The sequence below is a fragment of the Manacus vitellinus genome, unplaced genomic scaffold, assembly GCF_001715985.3.
Source record: "Manacus vitellinus isolate BGI_N305 unplaced genomic scaffold, ASM171598v3 scaffold_29_pilon, whole genome shotgun sequence".
In the NCBI taxonomy this organism is placed as follows: domain Eukaryota; kingdom Metazoa; phylum Chordata; class Aves; order Passeriformes; family Pipridae; genus Manacus; species Manacus vitellinus.
This window is the reverse complement of record NW_021940207.1, coordinates 6,287,120-6,308,254: the sequence shown is the minus strand read 5'-3', so window position 1 is coordinate 6,308,254 and position 21,135 is coordinate 6,287,120. Positions and strand designations below refer to the sequence as shown.

The following is a 21,135-nucleotide window of genomic DNA, read 5'->3' as shown; positions in this document are numbered from 1 at the left end:
TACATGAGCTCTGCTGCTTTACAGCAACCTTCTAATCATTGTGCTGCTGTCTTCAATTCCTCTGATGTCAATTTGTGTTTGAAGGTAGTTTTCTGATATTTTGTGCTGCTGTATAGGGTGTCTCTTAAAACTTGTTTTTTTACTACCTTTCTGGTTCTGTACTGCTTGCTGCCAGGTAGTTTTATGGTATAGAAAACAGCATTTTATGGAGTGTTGGCAATTTGGAGACAGTGATATTAGTATAAATAATGTAGGAGATTTGCTAGCTATTCCTTCTAGTGGTAACTGCTTTCAGCAGTTTCAATGGTAATAATTATAGCCCCTTTCGTCATGGCTGAATTTGCTTTGTGTTTTAAGCTGATAACCTCAGGTTACAAGAAAAAATACTTTGGTATGTGATATGGAATTGGGGGCTGTGCCTACCTAAGACTTATGTTTTCTTGTATAATCTTGATATTCCCTTAACAAATGTTGCAATTTATATTTACATAAGAAGCTAAATGTATGCTCTATTAATTGGTTATTAACAATGTAAAACATGTATAAAGGTTTAATACCGAGAAGTAACATACAGTAACTAATGCTTATTTCTTCCACATACCACTTTCTAAAGTGTCTGCCTGAAGGAAAATACACTTGCATAAACTTAACAAAATTACTTTCTTTTGAGCCTTATGGAAAGTTAATCAAGAATCCAGAAAAAGTTAGACAGTGTGCTTTGCATATTTCTGAAAATGTGCTATAGGTCTGTCTTATGTGTAATGCCAAACTACAGTCTTGGTTACTGACTTTAGTATGAAATAGGCATTCTTTTAATACATGAAAATACTAAAATATTAGCTTACTAACTCTGGGGATTTTGTACGTGACAGGCAGGAGAAGGAGGCATACATCAGAGCAAAATATGTGGAGAGAAAGTTTGTAGAGAAGCAAACTGCGTCAGTACCTCTGCTTGAATCTGGAACAAAAGTTTTGCCTCCAAGTCAGGAAGAGAAAAGGCACAGTGGCCCTGAAAAATCCCTTTTGGCAGGGGAACAAGGTGCAGCATCCCAAAAAGGTATTTACACACTTATCTTCTTAGCTGTGTTACCCATTGTTCTTCGTAAAGTAATATATTTTTATATCCATTGATTTCTGCCTCATGCAGAAAAATCAGAATCTCCTTTTTTAATGGGTCTTAGCCTAGTGCAGAAGTATAGGGGAGAAAAGACTTGTTCAGAGATGTGCATTTTTACATGGGGAAGAACCTGGAATGGGGATGCTTATCATTCAGAGACATATTAACCACCTTCTTCCCTCCGTATTTTCGCCCTTAATTTCTCCAATAACGTTCTCTCCTGCCCTGTCCCTTCCTTACTGCCTGCTTTGTGCTTTGCTAACTTGCATGTCCCAGCGGTTGCTGTAAGTAGCGACGAGGCGAGACGGGAGTCTCTGTTCTGTCCTGATGAACTAGATTCACTCTTCTCCTACTTTGATACCTCTTCAAAACTACGTAGTAGTAAGTACTACAGCTGTGGCGTGTTCAGTATTTGCACTAGTGATCCATCATGTGTTGTGGCCATCTCCCTGCTTTAATCTATTGTCTCCAGGCTACTGCATTGCTTAGTGTCTTCATGAAATAATTTAAGCTTTTTTACTTATCCTGATTTTTTTTTCCTTTCTAGTAATCTTTGACATTTATTATTATTATTATAAACATTATGATTGCAAAACATGACTCCATATTTTTCTATGGATGCATTAAGGACACTGAATAATTACTAGCCATTTTTAAAAGTTGTGTTCAGGACCAAGTATAAGAGCTTGCTTTATTATCATGGTATCTGTGAAGAGCAGATAATTTAGGCTCTGCATAGTAATTGCAATTTCTCCCCAAAACAGTCCGAAGCAGTGACAGTGGGATCCAGCCAAGCACTGAGGACAGCAGAGAACACCTTTCCTCTACTGTATCAGCTAACAGTTTGTATGAACCAGGTGTGTTAGGCTTTGCATTCTAAGATGAAAATTTAAATGCTACCACTTGGTAGCATTTTTTGTTAAAGAGATTAGTGCTTGGTGATACAATTTGTCTCTGCTATCCTGGTGGGTTGAAATGCTTTTAACAAGTGTAAAAATTGCTTGAGTAATCTTTCCTCCAGGCTTGCTACCAAGAATGGCATTAAATCCTTCTAAATGTGTTCAAAGAACTATGTTTTTTCCAGTCATATGAGACTGATCCAAGACTTTGGGTTTTTTTGCAGATAGAGCAATGCTGCATTTTGAGGCAGACAAGTCTCCACAGAAATGCATAATCCTGTTATAAATAGATAAGTCCTTGGAGGCAGAATTCCTGTTGAGTCACAGATAATGGGCTTTTATGTGTTGTTTGAGTGTTCTTGCTTAATTTTTCTGTTTTCTACTTATGTGGAATTGACCATGTCCTTAAACATTACCCTCTCAACTCAGAAGTTCTATAAATTTATGGATGAAATTATTTGCTATCTAATATTAGTATGCTGTTCTGACAGATGTATTGAGTATCACTTGTCAGAATATCCAAAACATTTGTTTATAAAGCAAAGTTAGTCTTCTACATCAAAGCACTCTTCTGAGGTATGTTGTAAATCCAGTAGTTCACAGCTGTGGTTGTAGGCAGGCAGCACGTGGCTTGGATCCTTTTTGACTGTGTTATAAAAACATTTCTGGTGCTGTAGCTCGTGAAAGCTTTTATGTAACAACGTTTTTTATCTCCCAGACTTCACTCTGTATAACTGTTATTGAGGTGAAGAGAAAGATTATGCTTTACTCCCAAGATTATAGCCACAGCAAGTAATTGGTAAATGACAATGGTATCTTTTAATGAAAACTAGGTCAAAACAGTATTAGTCTCAAATTCAGGTGTATCAAGCTGTTGCAGATAAAGATATATTTGTATGACTACATCTCTACAGGAGATTAGTTTTATTCATATCTTGTAGTTTAGAAAAAAACACACTTCAAACCTAAAATAATTTCTTAGAAATGACATGGAATATCTAGATTGAAGGATATACACATGTGCTAGTAATGTGGAGAGAATGATTTCTGTGCAGTAATAGTTCTGTGAAGAGGCTGTGCCTGAATGCTGGAACAGGCTAAGGGCATCTATGATTTCCCCTGGCAGAATGGGGCAAGAATACACAGCATTCTGCAAAACCTGAACTTCCTTATGCCAGAGTGATGGGTTTGACCAGAATTCCAGAAGTTACCTTGTAAAAACAGAGATTAGATAAGCAATTTTTTTTTTCTTTTCAGAAGGAGACAAGCAAGAGTCTTCTGTGTTCTGTGACTCCAAGCAGCCTAGTCCAGGATTGCAGTTGTACCGAGCTGCCTTTGAGAAGAATCTTCCTCATATGGCAGAAGCATTGGCCCATGGAGCTGAAGTAAACTGGGTCAACGTAGAAGAAAACAAAGCAACTCCACTCATTCAGGCAGTGCGAGGGGTATGTGATATACAGCCCTGGCTGGTGGGGGAGGAGGGCAAGGGATAATGGGGATGTTTCTGTGTCACTGTTCCTTTTGAACTGCTTCACTAATGGATGATAACATGATGCTGAAGTTGTGTTTACAGTGTTCTTTCTGAACTATTTTTTTCCTGTTAATGCTTTGTTTGGAATTATATAACCTTAGTAGTGTTCAAAGTTGATATGGAAGCAAATCCCTTTTGTTTCCTTTGCCACATGGCTAAATGGTGAGAAGGCAGAACAGATTTGGCTCTTATTCTAGAGATCTGGTGCTGAGTTGTTTCCTTGCTTTTATTCCATAGGGTTCATTGGTTACTTGTGAATTTTTGCTGCAGAATGGGGCCAATGTGAACATCAGGGACATGAAGGGAAGAGGGCCCCTGCACCATGCCACAGTTCTAGGACACACTGGGTAACTTGCTGCTCCTCAATTTGTAAACGGCCGTCCTTTACTGTAGTTGTTCATGTGAAGCTTCTTCATTGCCCTAGATATTCTGGCATTTTAATACTATTTCTGGTGATACAGGTTTTTTTTAAACTCTGGCTGTGAGAAAGAAAATAATATTTTGATTTAGCAGTCTTATCCACTAGCAAAACACACATGTGTTTGCTAATGTGGATTAAATAAAGGTTTTGCTTACTACTGTGGTAACATGTTCTAGATGAACAGTACTATTTTGACATATTTGAGAGACTTTTTGTGATTTAAGCCAAATACATTGTATCCAGCCTGAATTTATTTGCCTTTTTTCCTTTATTATTGTCAAAAATATTCTTAAATGCTTTTTCTAAACAGACAAGTGTGTTTATTCCTAAAACGAGGAGCAAACCAGCATGCCACTGATGAAGATGGGAAAGACCCACTGAGTATAGCAGTAGAAGCTGCAAATGCGGATATTGTAACATTGTAAGTTGTACGTTCTGGTTTTTGACTAGATAACTTAAGTTTTGCTATTCTGTTTCAAGTTAAAAATAAAAGAAATGTCAAAATTCCTTTACATAAAAACAGGGAGAATGAGCTAAAATCAGAATTCATTATCCATAGATGACCTCTTTGATGTGATGTTCAGGAATGCATTGTAGGTCTTGCATTGTAGTCTTTTTTTGTGCTTTGAAGATGACATTGTTCTTTTTGTTTTCTAAATCACAGGTTGCGTTTAGCAAGGATGAATGAAGAAATGCGGGAATCAGAAGGACTCTATGGGCAGCCAGGTCAATACTCTACTAATAACCACACTGAAATGCAGTACAGGAAGTGTATACAGGAATTTATCAGTTTACAATTAGATTCTTAGTGTCTGAGGGAAATCCAAGATAGCTTCATACATTTGATGTTTTTTTTATAAACCAACACATGTTAAAACTTCATTGAAATTCACTGGCGTGACTTTGTAAGAGTATTTAGAGGAACTAAAAGGAGAGTTTAAATAGCATCATTATAGTAGTGTGTTACTACAGCCATTACCACTCTGTTTTGCTGGTAGTTGTCCACAGTTTTCTTCCAATTGTTGTTCCTTTGAAATTTGTATAATGTTAGGATATATCTGACATTATTTGACAGTGGCTTTCTGACCCATCTTGCTCAGAGGAGTTGAGGAGTTCATCTTATTACAGGATACCATTCTCCTTCCTGTGGAATGGTCCTCTTTTTCTTTTTGTAAGAAAAAAATGCTTGCACACCAATGTAAAAAGTGTACATCAAATATTTCAAAATAACTGCAGACAGAAATAGGAAACTATCATTTCCTCAAATTTTATTTTTAAATATTTTTATTTGTTAAGATACTAATAAGAAACAAAGCGGTCATTCTTGAGTATGTATTTTTGTAGCATAGTGTCTTTCTGTTTGGTTAAAAATCTGGCAGACGTTTGAGCCAACTGCAACAGGAAAGTATCAAATTATACTTAATGAATATGTGCAACTTTATTCTCAGGCACTCAGTCCCAATTTACACCATGTCCTAATGTGATATTTGTGCAAGCCATTGCCTCTGTTATGGTATGCTTCCACAGGAACCTAATTTAATGTCATGCAAATACCAGTAATGAAGGCACACTTGATTGTAAAGTTAGAAAATTAAAGCACCTCGCTATACCTGGCAGAAGTGAAAGGCAAACCTTACTTTTAAGGTTAAGTGCTGAGTACTCTTGGCTCACTCCTATAAAGCCCTTCTGTATTTTCCACTGATTCAAAAGGATTGTGTGCTTATATTTCTTACCAGATTAAGACTGGAATATAGTCAAGGGGCAACACTGAGTCTAATGTCAAAATCCTAGATGACATCTATTAAATAGACCAATTTTATTTGGTTTCTCCTTAAGAATAGGGTTTTTTTAAAATCTATTTTTGAACAAATCTTCAATGAAATTCAAATTAAACAATAAAAGTACTATAGACACTCAGGAATTCAAATGCTTTCCTTGACAGTGAAACAGTTAATTTACAAGTATTTTTCTGATTATGAGTTCAAAAGAGGAAGAATTCCCCTCTCAGAAAATGAGGAAGGCTGTTGCCAGTGTGGCCAATTTCAATTTAAAGATGTTTTCTGATACAATGCATACTACTTCACTGACAGGCTAAAGGTAGCAAATGCTGAAGTATTTCTGAGTTTCCTCTGTTTTGTTTTAAGTGGTAAAAATAATAACTATCAGTTTCAAATAGTAAAATGGCTTTGTTTTAAGGGAGGTGTGTATTTTGGCTCAAAAGCTCTGTGCTAAATCATAAGTGAATATTTTAGATCATTTCATTGACCTATCACAAATCCAAAATTATAAACCAGAAAATATGTTTCCATGGTTTGTACAAAAATCCTTGGTTGTTTACTAAACCTTACAAATGTTTATGAATGCTTCATTCCTAACAAATACAGGCACTGCCTACATGAAAACGTGAAGTAGATGGGGGAGACTATTTTCCCCTGAAAATTCATTTATATATATATATATATTTTTTAGACACATTCTTCAATTAGGTAGGTGAAATAAAAAGCTAGAAAAATATTTCATTGAAAATATTGTGACCTTTCTATCACTCTGTATTACAGTAGAATCTAGAGACTGCAGTTGATACAATCTCATCCAGATACTTTGCAACTGGTAAGGTGAGATTGACAATGGTGAATTGCCACAGGAGGCAGAGCTTCCCCAAAATCAGGGGAAGGTATCAGTAAAATAATTTTTGACATTAAGGCCAGAAGCTGTAGCACAGAGTCCCAGCCAGGAGATCTTGCTGTATCTTTGGGTAGCACAGCACTGCCCCCTTCTATTCTTTACTTGCTGAAGCCTCTTTTAAAAGTTTAAAAGTCAATATTTGAGTGTTTTGAATGTTCATGTCTGCTGAAAGGGTTGTGTCAGAGTAAGCACAAAACCTGTCTCTGCTGTCACAAGCTATCACACCTTTTCGTGGTTGTAGGAGATGCAGGTCTTTTTCACTGCATATACAAGTTAAATTATTTGCACTGCCCTTTTTTTAGAGCTCCAGTGTTCCAAAATTATGATTCTAGAAGAAAATAAGGATTTTCAAGACAATTGTATTTTTGCTGGGAGCTATGTGAGGGTAAATATTGATGTATGAGTTTGCTATCATCAGAGTGAAGCCAACTACCAACTCCTCAGCTCTAGTAATGCAGTTGATGAACAATTGCTAATGTAGCTAATGGCATCAACATTTCTAATGTAAATCTATCTGGCTGGTTTGAGCTACTGAGAGAATGTATATATTGCTTTGCAAGGTACAGTTGGTCTTCCAAAATATTCCTAGAATGGGAACTAGCTGAAAGCAGCTTGTTCCACAAAAGGTTCATTTCTGGTGGTAGAAGCCATATGCACCATAGTACTGTTTCTTGTATAACACTTGAGTGCTCATCTCCTGGTGCTACAGTATGTCTGCCAACTCTTTGGTACTAGCATTGCTACTTTTTCTTCCTACCTTTTCTTGAATGTATGATGTGTGCCTTTTGAGTTACTCTGGTGTTAAATGGTAAAGCAGTGTTACAGTATTTTTGTACATAATATCTGCACTTTAGGGAAAACATTGCTTGGAATTTCCAGAATTCAGTTTTAAAGTAGAATTTTAAAATAATTATAATGTTTACAGTATTAAGTACTTTAATGCAGCATACAAACTAAAGGGGCACTTTATTTTAGTCTATTTTTGTATGTAATATTTTTGTTATGTAATAGAGCCAAAAACAGAGCCACAATGTATCTTGCAAAAATAGCTTTCTGTTTTTCTTTCAAGTTAATTTGAAAGAAACAAGTATGGCAACTTGAACTACAGTATTAGTTCAGCAGTGAAACCCACTTCTGTATTAAAAGCATAATTGCTTTTATCACACAAGCTTGATTCTGCCTTGTGCCCTTCATAGCTGTTCTTTTGGTGAATGTTGCAGCTCCATTCTGTGCTGATCTCCCAGTGCAGGCAGTTATCACAAACTGTTACAATAAAATGTGTCCTGTGCCTGCTTCATCCCTATAACACAGAATCTCAGAATGGTTTGGGACCTTAAAGATCATCTAGTTCCAACCCCTCTGCCATGGGCAGGGACACCATACTTGAAATTAAATCTGAAAACCAAAAGGGAATTTCCCTAGAACTGACTTTTCCTAGTAGAGCAGTATTGAATGTATTCATCTTTCAAAGTCTGGGAAGAGTTATGTCACTGCATCTTTGTATAATCCCACATGCCATGCACATTAAATATTTCTGGAAGGTCAGTTATCATTTGTAAAAGTGTTTTCAAAAGAATGGAGTCTCTTCTCCAAAAGAATAATAGTTCTAACATTGGAAATAGAAATTAAGATATGGAAAAACAAAACAATGTAACTGTTCACAGTAGTGCAAATGTCTAAGCACAAAAACATTCTTTTTTTCCACAATCATGTTGGGAAAAAAAGCTTCATGTTCAACATACATGATGAGAGGGATTTTGGGTTGATTTCTTTGTCATGCTATTAATTAAGCTGTCAGCAAGAAACAGTAGTGCTGGGATCTTGTGCACTGTGTGATCATCTGTGTGGGGAAGACAGTAAAATTTGGATGGCTGCATAACTCCAGACCAAATGAAATGTGTGATGCATTTAATTCCCTTTGAAGGCAATAGGGTATGGTTAATGTTTTAAAATGAAACCTGAACTCAAGGCCCAAAATGCTGCAACAGATGAAGGAATGTGAAAATGTCCATTTTAAAGTGGCAAAAGAATAACTTGGCAATGACTCAAGAAGTAATCATTCCTGAATATGTCTTCCTGTGTGGAGGGGGAGGAACACAGGCCTGGTGGAAATTGCTGCCATCCCTCATTTTGGAATATATACTATTGGGTTGTGTTTAAGCACAAAGAGTGAACATTAAAAAAAAAAACAAAACCAAAAAAACAAAAGAAATATTTTTAAGGGAAATATCATCACTCTTATAGATAAAACTGAAAAATGTAATGAAAGAGGTAGATGAAGTGAATGTAAAAATTTATATCTGCTGAAGTAGTAGACCAAAAGAATTTATGACCCATGATTTATCTACTTAGGATTGCTTTTTTTTTTTTAATATATACTATTGCTTGCTGCTTGTTTCTTTCATGGAAAGTTCTGTTTGGCTGTAAGAATTCTGACCTCTGTTTCCAAGTTAATCTTTATTTATGCCATAATTCTATTTTTCTGAAGATGATCTTGGTTAGCACTACCTTGCAAAAACAAGGATTTTATTCTTTAATGGCTAATAAATATTTTTCTTTTTAAGTTGCTTTAAAATGCTTTCACTTTTCCTTTCTAACTCTAAACTTTCCTCTGTGTGGCTGCCTGTGAGGTACTATTTCAGGTATAGTTTGGCTTTGTTTAATTTGCTTCTACAGAACATGCATGCAAGTAACCAGTCTCCAACAGTTCACATCAGTGTCATTCCATCTATAAGCAAACTTTTTACATGAATAAGTGTTACACAGTAGTTGATTGCACAGTAGAGCATTTGTGCAGTGGTGGGTGATGTTGACTATCACAAATGTTTAATACTGTTTCCTTTTTCTTTTCTATCTAGGAGATGAACTTTATCAGGACATTTTTCGTGACTTTTCTCAAATGGCAACAAATAATCCAGAGAAGTTAAACCGCTTCCAGCAGTCAGATTCCCAGAAGTCTTAAGTGTCAAGAAGGAAAAGAACCTGATGCTTATAGTACAAGTCTTTTTTTACTTTGACAGAATGAATTATATGCATTTTGTTAGATAGATCGGATAAAATGACCACTCCAATGTAGCTTTAGATTGTGGTAGCTGGGGAAATGTATGAGTTGTTTTATGTTCTACAGTACGTATACCTCAGCAGCTGAAATAATGTTTAAAACCCTGAATACCTGCTAGCTCAGTATAAAAACAGCACCAGTTGTGAGTCCGAGGTTTGTCTGCAGCTCGTACGCCGAGCACAGCTGGGTGTGTGTCACGGACTCCCAGTGGCAGGATGGTCAGAGCAGCTCTGCTATCCAGGATCATCCACTGTCATCTGTCTCCCTGCTGCTGTAAAGAATGTGCCTCTGACAAGAAGGTCTGGGTTGCATTTTCTGGGACTGTTTGGAATGGAAATACTGAGTTGTCCTTCTGTTTGTGGAGCTGTAACTTAACAGATCCTCTTGTGCCTGTGCTGACTCTGGTTAGAGGTAGGCTGTTAGTAACAGATACGGTAACTCCTGCTCTTGCAAGCTCTTTCACAGTGGAAGCTCTAACACCAGGCTGGCCTTTATGCTGGTGACTGCAGGTCAGTCACAAAGGGATATATCCTGGGGGACCAAACTCTTAAGAGCACTCTATTTTCTTTTTTTTTTTCCCCTCTTAGATTAAACTTTAAATGCAGCAACTATCCTTCTAAATGAGCATGTGGAACCTTTCATAAAAAATAAACTGAATCCTTCTGGACATGATGTGGGGGTTTTTTGTAGTATTTTGACATCAAAACTTGAAATTTGAAAAGTGAAAATAAATACTGAGCCAATGGAGCTTGTGTAGAACAGTCATGCACAGGCTGTTTTTTACTTTTTCTTTTTCTTGTTCTCACTGCTAGCCCTAAGCTGAATATATGAAGTCTCATATGTCATGCAGCCACCCTAAATTTAGGACAATCAATCCTTTATATCAGGCAGCAGTATCCCATATATGATCTGTTATGATGTGTATGTGTTGTCTAAACTAAGGTGAGCATGAGAAAACCTAGGAATTTCATCCACATTTTTGGCAAGTATTGGGTGAGCACAGTTCCAGCTATGTTCTGAGGGCAGCAGCACAATTTGCTTTATTCAGTAGTGAGCCCCACTCTGATGGTGTGCATGTATAAATGGTGTCTCTAGATATATGCTTATATATCAGGTTATTTAATACCTAGATAGGAATCACCTGAAGCCTCAAACCAGCAGATGCAATTCTTTATGCTCTATTTGTCTGCCCTATCGACAACTTTAGCAGAAATTTTAGGTAACATAGTATCAATGTCAGTTTTTAATAATCCTAGTAGCTGTGGCATTATGCTAACCTGCTGTTTAAATGTATTTAGGAAATGAATTGGCTTTTCTCCAAGCAAAGATAAGCAAAATTGGATTAAAAAAAATTAAATCTGTAAACTATGGTAAATTTAAACTTTCTGACACATTAAATTTTAACAAAGTATTTCAAACATTTATAATTTTGCATCAAATATATAATAATGTATCAAATCTGGATATTATTATTGCCACAAAATTAGTAGTGTTGTAGAATTGTCCACTAGATTCTTTTTCCAAGCAGAAGAATCTTAGTTCTTACAGTTCTTGCTTTGTGTGTGGTCTAATTATGCTAGGAAAAGCAGACTGTGCCCATTTAAAGAGTGCATTTAGTCTGAATAATAAGAAAGTTAAAGATATCATCTGTAAGCAGTAATTTTTAGTAAGTTGTTTTTAAATAGCTGTCTATGAATGATAATATACTTCCTAATCATCAGTATTTAACAGCAGTGGGTGTTTTAGTAGATCTTAGAGAAGGTAAGATTCCCAATGTACAGATGGGACAATGTAAGATATGACTGTATAATATACACTTTAGACATAGGTTTTTCTAAATATTTGTCTTTTGCAGCCAGGTGACAGGCAGTATGTAGTGTGATTGGCTGTAATCTAAAGCTGCCTAAAGCTTGATGGCATAATTGCTGTTCAGTCCATGCTGCTGGAAAAAGGTCTGAGACACTTATTTCAAATCTCCATTGGTGATTTCCTTCCTAGCCACAAAAATCTCTCTAAAAAATTTTGCAGGATGACTTCTCTAGACAAAAACCTTGCTTCCCTGTAGCTCTGCAGATCCATACGCTGCATTCCTGACTCCCATCTGTCTGGGAAACAGTATCAGTGTGTTTGTGCTAAGAGACTAATCACATAACTGACTGACAGGCTGTGTGACTCTTGTCAGCAGTGCTGGAGTGTCAGTGGCTCAGGGAGTAGCTATGGCACTGCTCATCCTGCAGCCTCGTTCCCCATCCTTTCAGGTACGCCAGGATGTCCACTATAAACTGCAGTCAGTTAGAGCTTTTTGCAGGTCAGGTGCAATACATGTGGTAACATGTTGCTCATCAGCAAAAATGAATATATACCATTAAATTACATGGAATGTATTGATGGTGCAGTCCCACCAGGCTCTGGCAGGCTCAGTGCTCCGTGGCCTCAGTGGCTCACAGCATTCAGCCCTCAGTAATAATGTATGATTGTCACCAGGGCTCTGAAGGTCCGGATTCCATATCAAGTTTTGATTTAAGTGCTAATCTTCTGCTCAGTAATATTATGAAATTTTTATCACAAAATGAATCTGAGTACAAGCAGAATAGTAAACAGTAAAGTTCCATTGTGGGTTAACATCCTGTAGTCTGTACCAGGCAATGGAAAGCTTCAATTCCAGTTCATGTTTCCACGTAGGTATGAAATACAGTAGTCTTTAATCGGTGAGGGACAAAGCAGTAGATTCCTAATGCATTTAAAAGGCAGCTTTCACATGGATTTTTAGTAATTTACTAGACGGCCCATTGAAAGATAGTGTAATAGTTTTCCTATTTATAGACACACGTTCCAAGAGTCTCTTGGAAAGACAAATGTTGAGGAGCTCAACATATATTCTAATGCAGCTTGATTTCAGAGGTGTAACTTACATCCATTGCATGTTGGTTTAAATAGTGTCTGTGGTGTGTCCTTAGTGTCTCAATTGTTTTGACTGTTCATAAGGTTTCATGTTTTATGTTAATGTCAGTTCAGTGCATAAAAATTTATAATTCAGTATGATAATTCAGAAATTTGTCACTGAGTTAGCTGGAATTTGTTCCCATGAATTTGGGTGAAGGTAGAGGTGTTTCTTTGCCTTCACAAGCAGCCCATGTTGCAGTCTGATGAACACATGTTCCAGGTGCTCATTAACACCTAGCTGGCTTCAGACTCCTTGCCAATTAGGACCTAATCCAGGAAATCACTGGAATTAGTGGCGGTCTTTCCACTGATTTCGAGGGACTCTGGATTGTACCATTTGTGACTTCTAATTGTTAGTGTTTTAAAGGATGCTGTATTAATACTGCATTTTTCACTCCATGGGGTTTTATATTTCACCTGTTTGTATACTGAGCTGAAATAGTTTTAGAAAATGCAACCAGACCTTCCAACTGCTGTCAGCAAATCCCCGTATGAGAGGAAGTTTCTCCTGTTTTTGCAGTATGACATCAGTACATATGTGTTGTCCAGATTCTTAATTCTCCTGGATAGAGCAAAAGCTTTGTAGCACTAAAGAAAAAAAGGTGAGAACTAGAATAAGCAGAGCATTGATGTGATGTTTCCAGGACTTCAGTGCTTCTCTGTAGCCGTCTATTTTAAAGTGTGGATGTTACCTCTGCTTCTTCATCATGAGAATCTCAAAGGACATAGTGACTATGAAAGGACCCTTTGATAGAACTGCAAATCATGTGTAAGTACCAAGGACGTGATATTTTTACAGTGTCAAAAGGACTGAGCTGATCATTCTGATTCTTTAATACACAGAGTATTTTGAGAATCAGTTTTGCAGACTACGACCTCAGCCCATTTACCATGGACACTTTTTCCCAAGTTAGAGTTTATGCCACTGCTTTGTGCATCCTGACAGCCGCCGTGCCTTGCTGTTGTGCTTGCACGGAGGCACAGTTTTAAAACAGGGACAACTCTGGAAAGGCAGTACTGGGGAAAAGCATGAGTGTACCACTTTGGTATATTCCCTTTCATATGCTTGCTTTATCTTTCTGCATACGGTATTTTCTTGTTTCTCTTCCCATGGAAGGAGATGACAGAGAAGGAAAAATTCCACTCACTTTTCTGTTAGGATCCCAGATTTTCCATGTTTCGACAGAAATCGCCAAGAAATCATCATTTCCTCAAGCAGAGAGGTTACTCCGTCTGAAATAATGAACTTTTATTTCTCTACCCACGCGTTCCTCTGTACCTGGTGGTTTTTTTAAGCATTCCAGCAGTAAAATGTAAAAAAAAAAAAAACTTCCCCTTTTAAGCTGTAACTGTACAGACTGTGTACTCCGCGTTGTGTACGGCTGTAGACTTTGTATCGCAAACTTGAGCGTGGTTTGTCCTTGTAGAGGGGCGGCCTCATTAAATCTGTCACTGCCCAGCGCCTCGCTCGGGGCGGGCCGGGGGCGGATCCCGGGCGGCGCCGCCCCCGCGATGGCGGCTCAGCGGGGCCGCGCGCGGCGGGGCTGGGCGCGGGGTGCCCCGCAGCCCCGCGCGCCGCTGGCGGCGGCCGCGGCCGTGGCGCGTCTGCGCCTTTCTACTACTGGGCGGCGGCGGCGAAGACGCTTCTCCAGCGCCACCCAGCACGCCTAGCGGGCCACGCCGTCCGCGCCCGCCCGCGGCCGGGGGCCCCCGCTCGGGCTGCGCCTCCCTGCTCGAATGTTCACCAGGCGGAGCCGCGGCCACCGCCGCCTCGCGGCGACAAGGCGCAGGCGGCGCGCTGCGATCGCTGCTGCGGCACGGCCCGGCTGGGCCCCCGCGCCACGCTGCACCTCCCACCTGCGTCACCAGACGGGCCAGCCGGGGACAGCGGCCTGGGGCTGCTGGCGGGACCTGCTTTTGCGCGAGCCGCCTCCGCCACACAGGTGGCGCGGGGGCGCCGAGCGGAGGCGGGCCGGGGGGAGCGGGGCTCTGCCCGCTGCGGGGGCGCTCCGGGGGCGCGCTCGGGTGTCCCGTGTGATCTTTGTGATCTTCCTGCGGTACACTGGGAACAGCAGTCCAGCGGGAAGAAACTCCTGGTTCGGTCCTGGTTCAGCATTTCAACACAAGTACCACGTGTGCTCCTGAGTCAGTGGCGTCCTGAGCGTCCTGCGGAACCTGCAGGATCGGAAGAGGCTGTTGGCCTGTTGCTGGTGGCTCTTGAGAACGGGAATGGAGAGCCTGCAGGGGTAGGAGTGCATCCACATGAGAATGTTCGTCCTGCCTCCCAAAAACATAGCCAGTGCAGTCCATGCAAAGTCAGACTTTCCTTCGCATCAAACAGGTATCTGAAAACTGTAAGGGTGTTAAGTTCAGAGACTCCAGATAACTTGACGCCCCTGTCCTGAGGTGCTGCTGCTGAGAGGATTGCTTGGAAGTGTCCTCTAGTCCTGCTGTGACTTTTTATAACTCATCTTTCTGTTATTTAGTATTAGGTGAACTCTGCTGTGATGTAAGCAGACACGTAACCTTAATGTTCAGATATTTCCTAGTAAATAATCCCACCTCTTGTTTTGTTTAAACAAGCCCTTTCCTAGTGCTGACACTCAGGTCGTATGCCCATGGTGGGTGACCCACCCCATGCCAGCAGTGCTCAGCTCTGTGGAGGGGGTGCACAGGAGGATTCCCGTGTGCCACAGCAGGATGGACTGACTGCCCCACGATGCTGCAGTGCTGATGTGGTGCAACAGCCCAGCTCAGGTTTGTGATATTATGACCCCTGGAGTGAGAGGACCCCTGGGGCCACCATGGTGTGCATCACCCTTGTCGTTACCCCTTCTGTGTGTGGCTGCCTTATGCCATCTGCCCTTCTAGGAAATAAACTTCTCTGCGGACAGCCTTGCTGGTCTTGCTTCTCCAGGGCAACACGGGCTGGGAGTTGGAGGTGAGGGTATGCAGTGATGTGTCTGTTACGGAGGGGCCTCTGTACGTGCCTGTGGACTCGCAGGCAACCCTGGCTCATGTCTCAGTGAGTAGGTTGTGCACCAGAACTGATCTCTGGGGTGTAAGCAGGCAGCATGATCTGGAGGACTCGGGTGACATCTCACTGGGATCTACTCAGTCAGCTTCTTCCCTCTCTCCTGGCAGAGCCTGATGTATCCTGGTTTCCATTGGCCAGCCAGTGACAGAACACTTTGGATCTGTCCACTTCTCTGCTTTTAGGTGGAGTTCCCAGTACAGAGCAGAGACTGTTCCTGCTTCTAAAGCATACAGCCTTGCCCCTAATCCCTGTGCCAGTTTCTGGAATGCCAGCAGGTGACAGCACTGCTTTAATCTTGCTGTAGTCTACTTCATTCCTCCTCTTTACCAGCAGAAAAGATCTTCCTGGCTTGGACCTTTGGTGCTGCTGCTGAAATGTTGAAGGTGATTGATCCTGACACTCAGCCCCAGCAGTAAACCATCTCCATCCCTGCTTCCCCTGTTGTCTCCAGAACATTCTCCTGGTTCTTACACTGTTTTCCTAGATCACGCCCAGAGATGAGGCTTGATAATGTGCTCAGGGGACAGCTGGAACTGCTGAGGCAGGACTGATAAAACCTCTGAACTTTACTTTTATTCTTCATGAGGAAGCGATTCATGCCCTGCTTTTGGGGCTTCCCCTGCCCTCCCATTCTAGCGGAGCTGGGATCAGTTGGCTCCTCTGTTAGACTGAAGCCCAGAGTCAGACGTGGATCCCAACCCACGGGGAAGGTTCCTAACCCGTGGGGAAGGTTGTGGGCGGCTCTTGTCTCTCCCTAGGCAGATTCAGGAACTTTCAGAGTCTCCTGGAGACCGAAGCAGCCGGCAGCAGTCTGGGATCAACGTGGAGAGTGACGGCGATGGGAGCAGCTCAGGGATAGGATCCTCCCGGCAGAGCAGGGCTGTCCGGGCGTGGGCGGGCGTGACGTTGTGTCACCCATCCCGCAGGGATGTACAGATGTGTCCCAGATGTGGCGCCGGGAGCGCAGCCGTGCGGCGGCGGCAGAGGGAGCCCGAGCTCCGCGTGTGCGGCCGCGGGGCGGAGGGGAAGGGCCGGGAAGCGCCGTCCTGCCCGTGCCTCGGCCTCCCGGCCCCCGCTTGCCGAGGCTCTGTGGGTTTTTACCAGGGCTTTATGTCCGCAGTCCCAGAGAGCGCGGCCCGCCCGCGGGTCGCAGGGTGATCTCCGCAGCTTCTCCCGCTTCCCGGCCAGCGGGAAGTGCCCGGCAGTGATCCCGGGCCAGCCTCGGCGGTGGGCACTGTGCTTACAGAGAGCCCTGGCTCGCCCCGTGTTCTGCCACTCCGGCCTGTGTGCTCACACTCCTTGTGCGGTTCCTATCGCTTATTGATTCCATTTCCCTGCCAAAGTAACACGAACCGCCTGCTCGGCTCGCTGCTCGTCCCAGTCCCCTGTTCAGATCCTGCTGGGAGTGAACGACTCGGCTGCCATCATTCCATGTTTGTGGAGAGCTATGAGAATACCTGACATGGGAAGGAGGGAAAGTTAAAAGGAAAAGAAATGCGGGTTGTTTTTTTCCTAGTGAATCAGAAGAAAGAGTCTTTTATCAGTGTGGGACGTGTGTTTATAAAATTGTGCTTGCCCAGGAAACCCCTAGAACTTTTCTTAGTGTCCTCAGCAAACATGGCCAGATTTAGCTACAGGGATTTACTAAAAGCTGTTACACAAATAAATAACGAAGTACAAAATTAGCAGCAGATCAACTAGCTCTGCTAAAGTGAGCGGTGAGGAGAGGAGAAGCCCTTGTGGCCCCAGAGAGGCTGCCTGACCTGTGGCTGCGGGAGGACAATTCAGCTGCTTTGAAGAGTTTGCTTTGCAGAAGTACCTAACCAGAGAGTGGGCAAGAGACAGGTTTTCGTGTTGTCTTTGGCAGGGGAGGGAAGGCAGATGATGCTGTGTCTGGAGTTTCAGGAGTATTTCTCCCGTAATTTTTGTACAGTGATGCTTGGCACTCTGCTTTCTTTGGAGGTGACTGGAATTGGTTTGGTTTTCTCTCCCCCCACCTTTCCTACATGCTGTACAGACTTAAGGCTGCCTTTGCTGGATGCAGAAGGGTGGTTACAGATGCTGTATTTTTCCTTCATGCTTCTCCAATCCAGCCAGACCCTGAAGCTGCCCCACTCAAGCTGGGCTGGGAGCAGAGCATTGCACATCCCCACGGTGGGGTGGTGCTGGTGGTGCTCTGCTCCATGCACAGGCTGTCGGTGCCTTTGCACGTGAAGAGTAATGGTGGTTTGCTTGTTTGGTCACCTGGGATGGCTGCTGGCAGCAGCACTTGGTGCTGCTGTTCTGCTCCCCACAGCTGTGCCACTCTGTGCGCTCACCGCGATGGCACAGCCGGCAGGGCTGGGCGAGGTGCTGGGTAATGTTACCAGGAACAGAGCTTCCTCCACTGCAGCGTCTTGGGGAATATGCCGTGCTATCCAAAGCCAAGTGTGGCTGCTGGTGAGCTCTCCCAATGCACTTTTCCTGGTACACGTTGTTCTGTGTTTTTCCTGCCGTTCTGCTGCAGGCGCTTGGCCCCGGGCCCGGAGCGGGGCCGCCCCGCTGAGGGACACGATGGCCACAGAGCCTGTGTGAGGGCTCTCTTGCTGATGGCAAGGGCCAGTGGCCAAGGGTGGGTGTTTAGGGTGCCCTTCCCAGGGCTGGGGAGTCAGCTGTGCCTGTCCTCCAGCAGGACCCTGCTGTGGGCTCAACCATCATGGCCAGTGCCAGGATGGCCCCATCACCTTGTTCACTGTACTGCGGGTCCCACGAGCAGCACCCCAGCGAGCTCTGCTCTGCTCTGCTGTGAGAGCACTTTGGGGTAACGTGTTTTGCAAGAAGCTGTGGAAGGAGGAAGCTCCACATTGCTCGCTGCTTCCGTGCCAGCCTCACTGGGCATCAAAGCAACCCCTTGTGAACCCCATAGAGGGGATGGTCATTGCACCAGCACAGGCTCCAGAGTTGCCTTCTCCTCTGAAGCACTTGGTTTGGTTTATGGGTATTTTTAATTAAAAAAAAAAAAGTTCTCTCTCCTGCATGTTCCCCTTGTTCTTAAGCAGATGAAGTTTTAGTAAGGAAAAGAATTGAAACTGTAGAGCCATTGGAATGGTTTAGTTTGGAAAGGACATACAAAGATTGTAGGCTGAGCTCCCTGCTGAAGGCAGGGCCAGCTTGGGGAAGTGTCCTGGTATCCCTCAAACAAGAGGTATAGGCTACCCTGTCCAAAATTCGGGTATTGCTGCAAAGTTATGTTCTTGCTGGCCTTCAGTTCCAGTGAGGCTCTTCCTGTTTTCCCTGGCCTGAAGAAGGCAGCACAACCTCGAGTCTCCACACTTCCTGCACTCCCCCTTATCTGCACGGGGGTCATGTCCCTCGTCTCTCTTAATTATCCCAAAAATCCCTCTCATTATCTTGTGTGATTCAGTGACCTGTATCTTTCTGTGGGTGTAACGAGCTGCATGAAAGTTCCTGTTCATCAGACTTTGACCAAAAAAAATTCTAAGCTTGTACAGTTTCAGTAGCCGACAAGGTGCATTTGGGTTGCTCCTGTTTCTGGGCCATAGCCACGATCCAGCGCAGGCGTGTCAGGACCCGTGCTGGTGCATGGGCTCCCGCAGGGCTGAGGGGTGCAGAGCAGTGCTGGCTGAGCACCAGCAAAGCTCCAGCACAGGTGGGCTGAGATCCACATAGAGCAGTTGCTCAGCTCTGCTGTAACTCCTGATATTTGGATTTTCATTGGCGTGCTGCAGCCCATCCTCCCTTCTCCCCTGCAGCCCTGCTGGGATGTGCTGCAGAGATTGCCTTCATGCTGGGCTGAGGTTCAGGAAATCCGGGCTGCATCCTGGCCCTGTCACAGCCTGCCTCCGTAGCAGGGAGCAAGCCTTGGTCCTCGGGGTAAGTGATGTGGTCTGACCTCTAAACGTCATGATGCCAGAGCCTGGAGCAAACTGTCACCTCTTCTGATGGACTCCATATGGGACACCAGATATGTGGTTGCATCAGGCAGTGGGAACAGACTAGGAAAAAACCACAAAACATGGAACACACATGGTTGTGTGAGTGGATTCGAGTCTCTGCCCATCTTACAGTTATGAAATGGCTGTAAGAGCCCTTCCCTCCTTTCCCTGCTGCACGTGAGTGGCTCCTGTGGCAAGGGGACGTAGAGGGGCTGGTGCAGCCAGGCCCCTTTGTGCAGCTGCAATGTCACCAGCATGATTTGTGCTTTAACAACCTACCCCCTTGCCCCGTGCCGGTGTGGGCTGAGCAAAGGCTGCTGGAGCTGGGCCAGTCCCCAGAGGCAGCAGCTGAGTGGTGTTTCTGGTATCTCTCCCAGGTAATAGTCCATGATGTGAACGAGCTGACGGAAAAGCTGTTTCCCATCGTTGAAGCCATGCAGAAACACTTCAGCGCTGGATCAGGGACCTACTACAGCGACTCCATCTTCTTCTTGTCGGTTGCAATGCATCGCATCATGCCCAAAGGTAAGGCTCTGCTGAGCCACCTCCAGCACACAGGCTCCCTTTTTCTTCTGCACAGAGATGTTATCCAATACTATTTGAAACGCAAAGAAAGTCAATGAACTTCTGGGATGGGCTCCTGGGATTCTGCTCCTTCCTGCAGAGTGATGGACCCATCAGTCTAAGACCACCCATGTCCAGGTCTCCACTGGGGTGAGTGACAGGAGGTTCTCTGTGCCATATGGCAGCTGGCCATGCCCTCATGCCCTGAGAGGGTAGGAGAGGTGAGACAAGAGCAAGCGTATCTGCCCTGTGTGTGTTTACAGCCCCCCTCACCCTTGGGGTGCCAGCAGGAAGAGGTGCTGTGTGCCCCTGGTGCGGCTGCGCACTCCAGAGCATCGGCACAGGGCGGTTGTTGAGCCTTTCCTCTGGGCTTCGGGGAGCTCTTGGAAAGCTTTGCTGATTAGCAGCCACTGATCACTTCAGTTTCCTTATTGTGCCTTTGCTCTGCTGTTATTGACTGTGGGAACAACAATAAATTTACAGGAAAACAAGGCAGCTGGCAGAAGGGGCTTGGCTCAGCTGATGCCATGTTTTGCTTCCCTGGCTGCGCACGGTTGGCTCTCCTGGGACCAGCATGCTGTCTAGCCTTTGACTGGTTACACAAGGAGGATGTTGCATCCTGGGGCTCCAAACCCCTCCACTGGAACTCCCCCAGCCCTGCCGGTCCAGTCCCAGTGCTGGTCCCTGGGCTCTCCTTGTCAGCTGCCTCACTGGCCTGACACACCAGTGATGGCAGCATCCCCTTCTGGGCTGGCCACATGTCCTGCCTGGGCCGTGGCAGTGGTGGCAAGGACCTCGGGATCCTGCCTGGCTGTACACCTGCCCCAGGAGGAGGTGACCAGCTTCTCAAAGTTGTTTCTGGGTGTCCTGTGGTGATGGCCAATTCCCACGTGTGTGTCGCTGAAATTGCTGTTCCCATGGCTAGCACTGCTGACACCAGCA

At 43.7% G+C, this 21,135-nt stretch overlaps 2 protein-coding genes across 8 annotated transcripts in view; both read left to right on the top strand.

Moving 5' to 3' along the window:
- ACAP2 (ArfGAP with coiled-coil, ankyrin repeat and PH domains 2) overlaps window positions 1-13,485 on the top strand; it is a 63,607-nt gene extending 50,122 nt beyond the window's left edge. For 3 of the 6 annotated variants that reach the window (XM_018074960.3, XM_029960755.1, XM_029960754.1), the window contains 7 exons: window positions 873-1,057; window positions 1,882-1,974; window positions 3,274-3,461; window positions 3,785-3,894; window positions 4,279-4,389; window positions 4,633-4,694; window positions 9,512-13,485. In XM_018074960.3, coding sequence (XP_017930449.3) covers window positions 873-1,057; window positions 1,882-1,974; window positions 3,274-3,461; window positions 3,785-3,894; window positions 4,279-4,389; window positions 4,633-4,694; window positions 9,512-9,615 — 853 coding nt within the window. In that variant the 3' untranslated portion in view covers window positions 9,616-13,485. Of the gene's footprint in view, window positions 1-872; window positions 1,058-1,393; window positions 1,499-1,881; window positions 1,975-3,273; window positions 3,462-3,784; window positions 3,895-4,278; window positions 4,390-4,632; window positions 4,695-6,955; window positions 7,039-9,511 lie in introns of all 6 variants that reach the window. The other 3 variants (XM_029960753.1, XM_029960752.1, XM_029960751.1) reach the window with 2 other exon arrangements.
- Window positions 13,486-19,362: 5,877 nt separating this feature from the next.
- Window positions 19,363-21,135, top strand: part of XXYLT1 (xyloside xylosyltransferase 1) — a 28,193-nt gene continuing 26,420 nt past the window's right edge. The window contains exons 1-2 of one of the 2 annotated variants that reach the window (XM_008924594.3): window positions 19,363-19,567; window positions 20,007-20,154. In XM_008924594.3, coding sequence (XP_008922842.2) covers window positions 19,457-19,567; window positions 20,007-20,154 — 259 coding nt within the window. In that variant the 5' untranslated portion in view covers window positions 19,363-19,456. Of the gene's footprint in view, window positions 19,568-19,620; window positions 19,729-20,006; window positions 20,155-21,135 lie in introns of those variants that run through there. The other variant, XM_018074961.1, reaches the window with a different exon arrangement.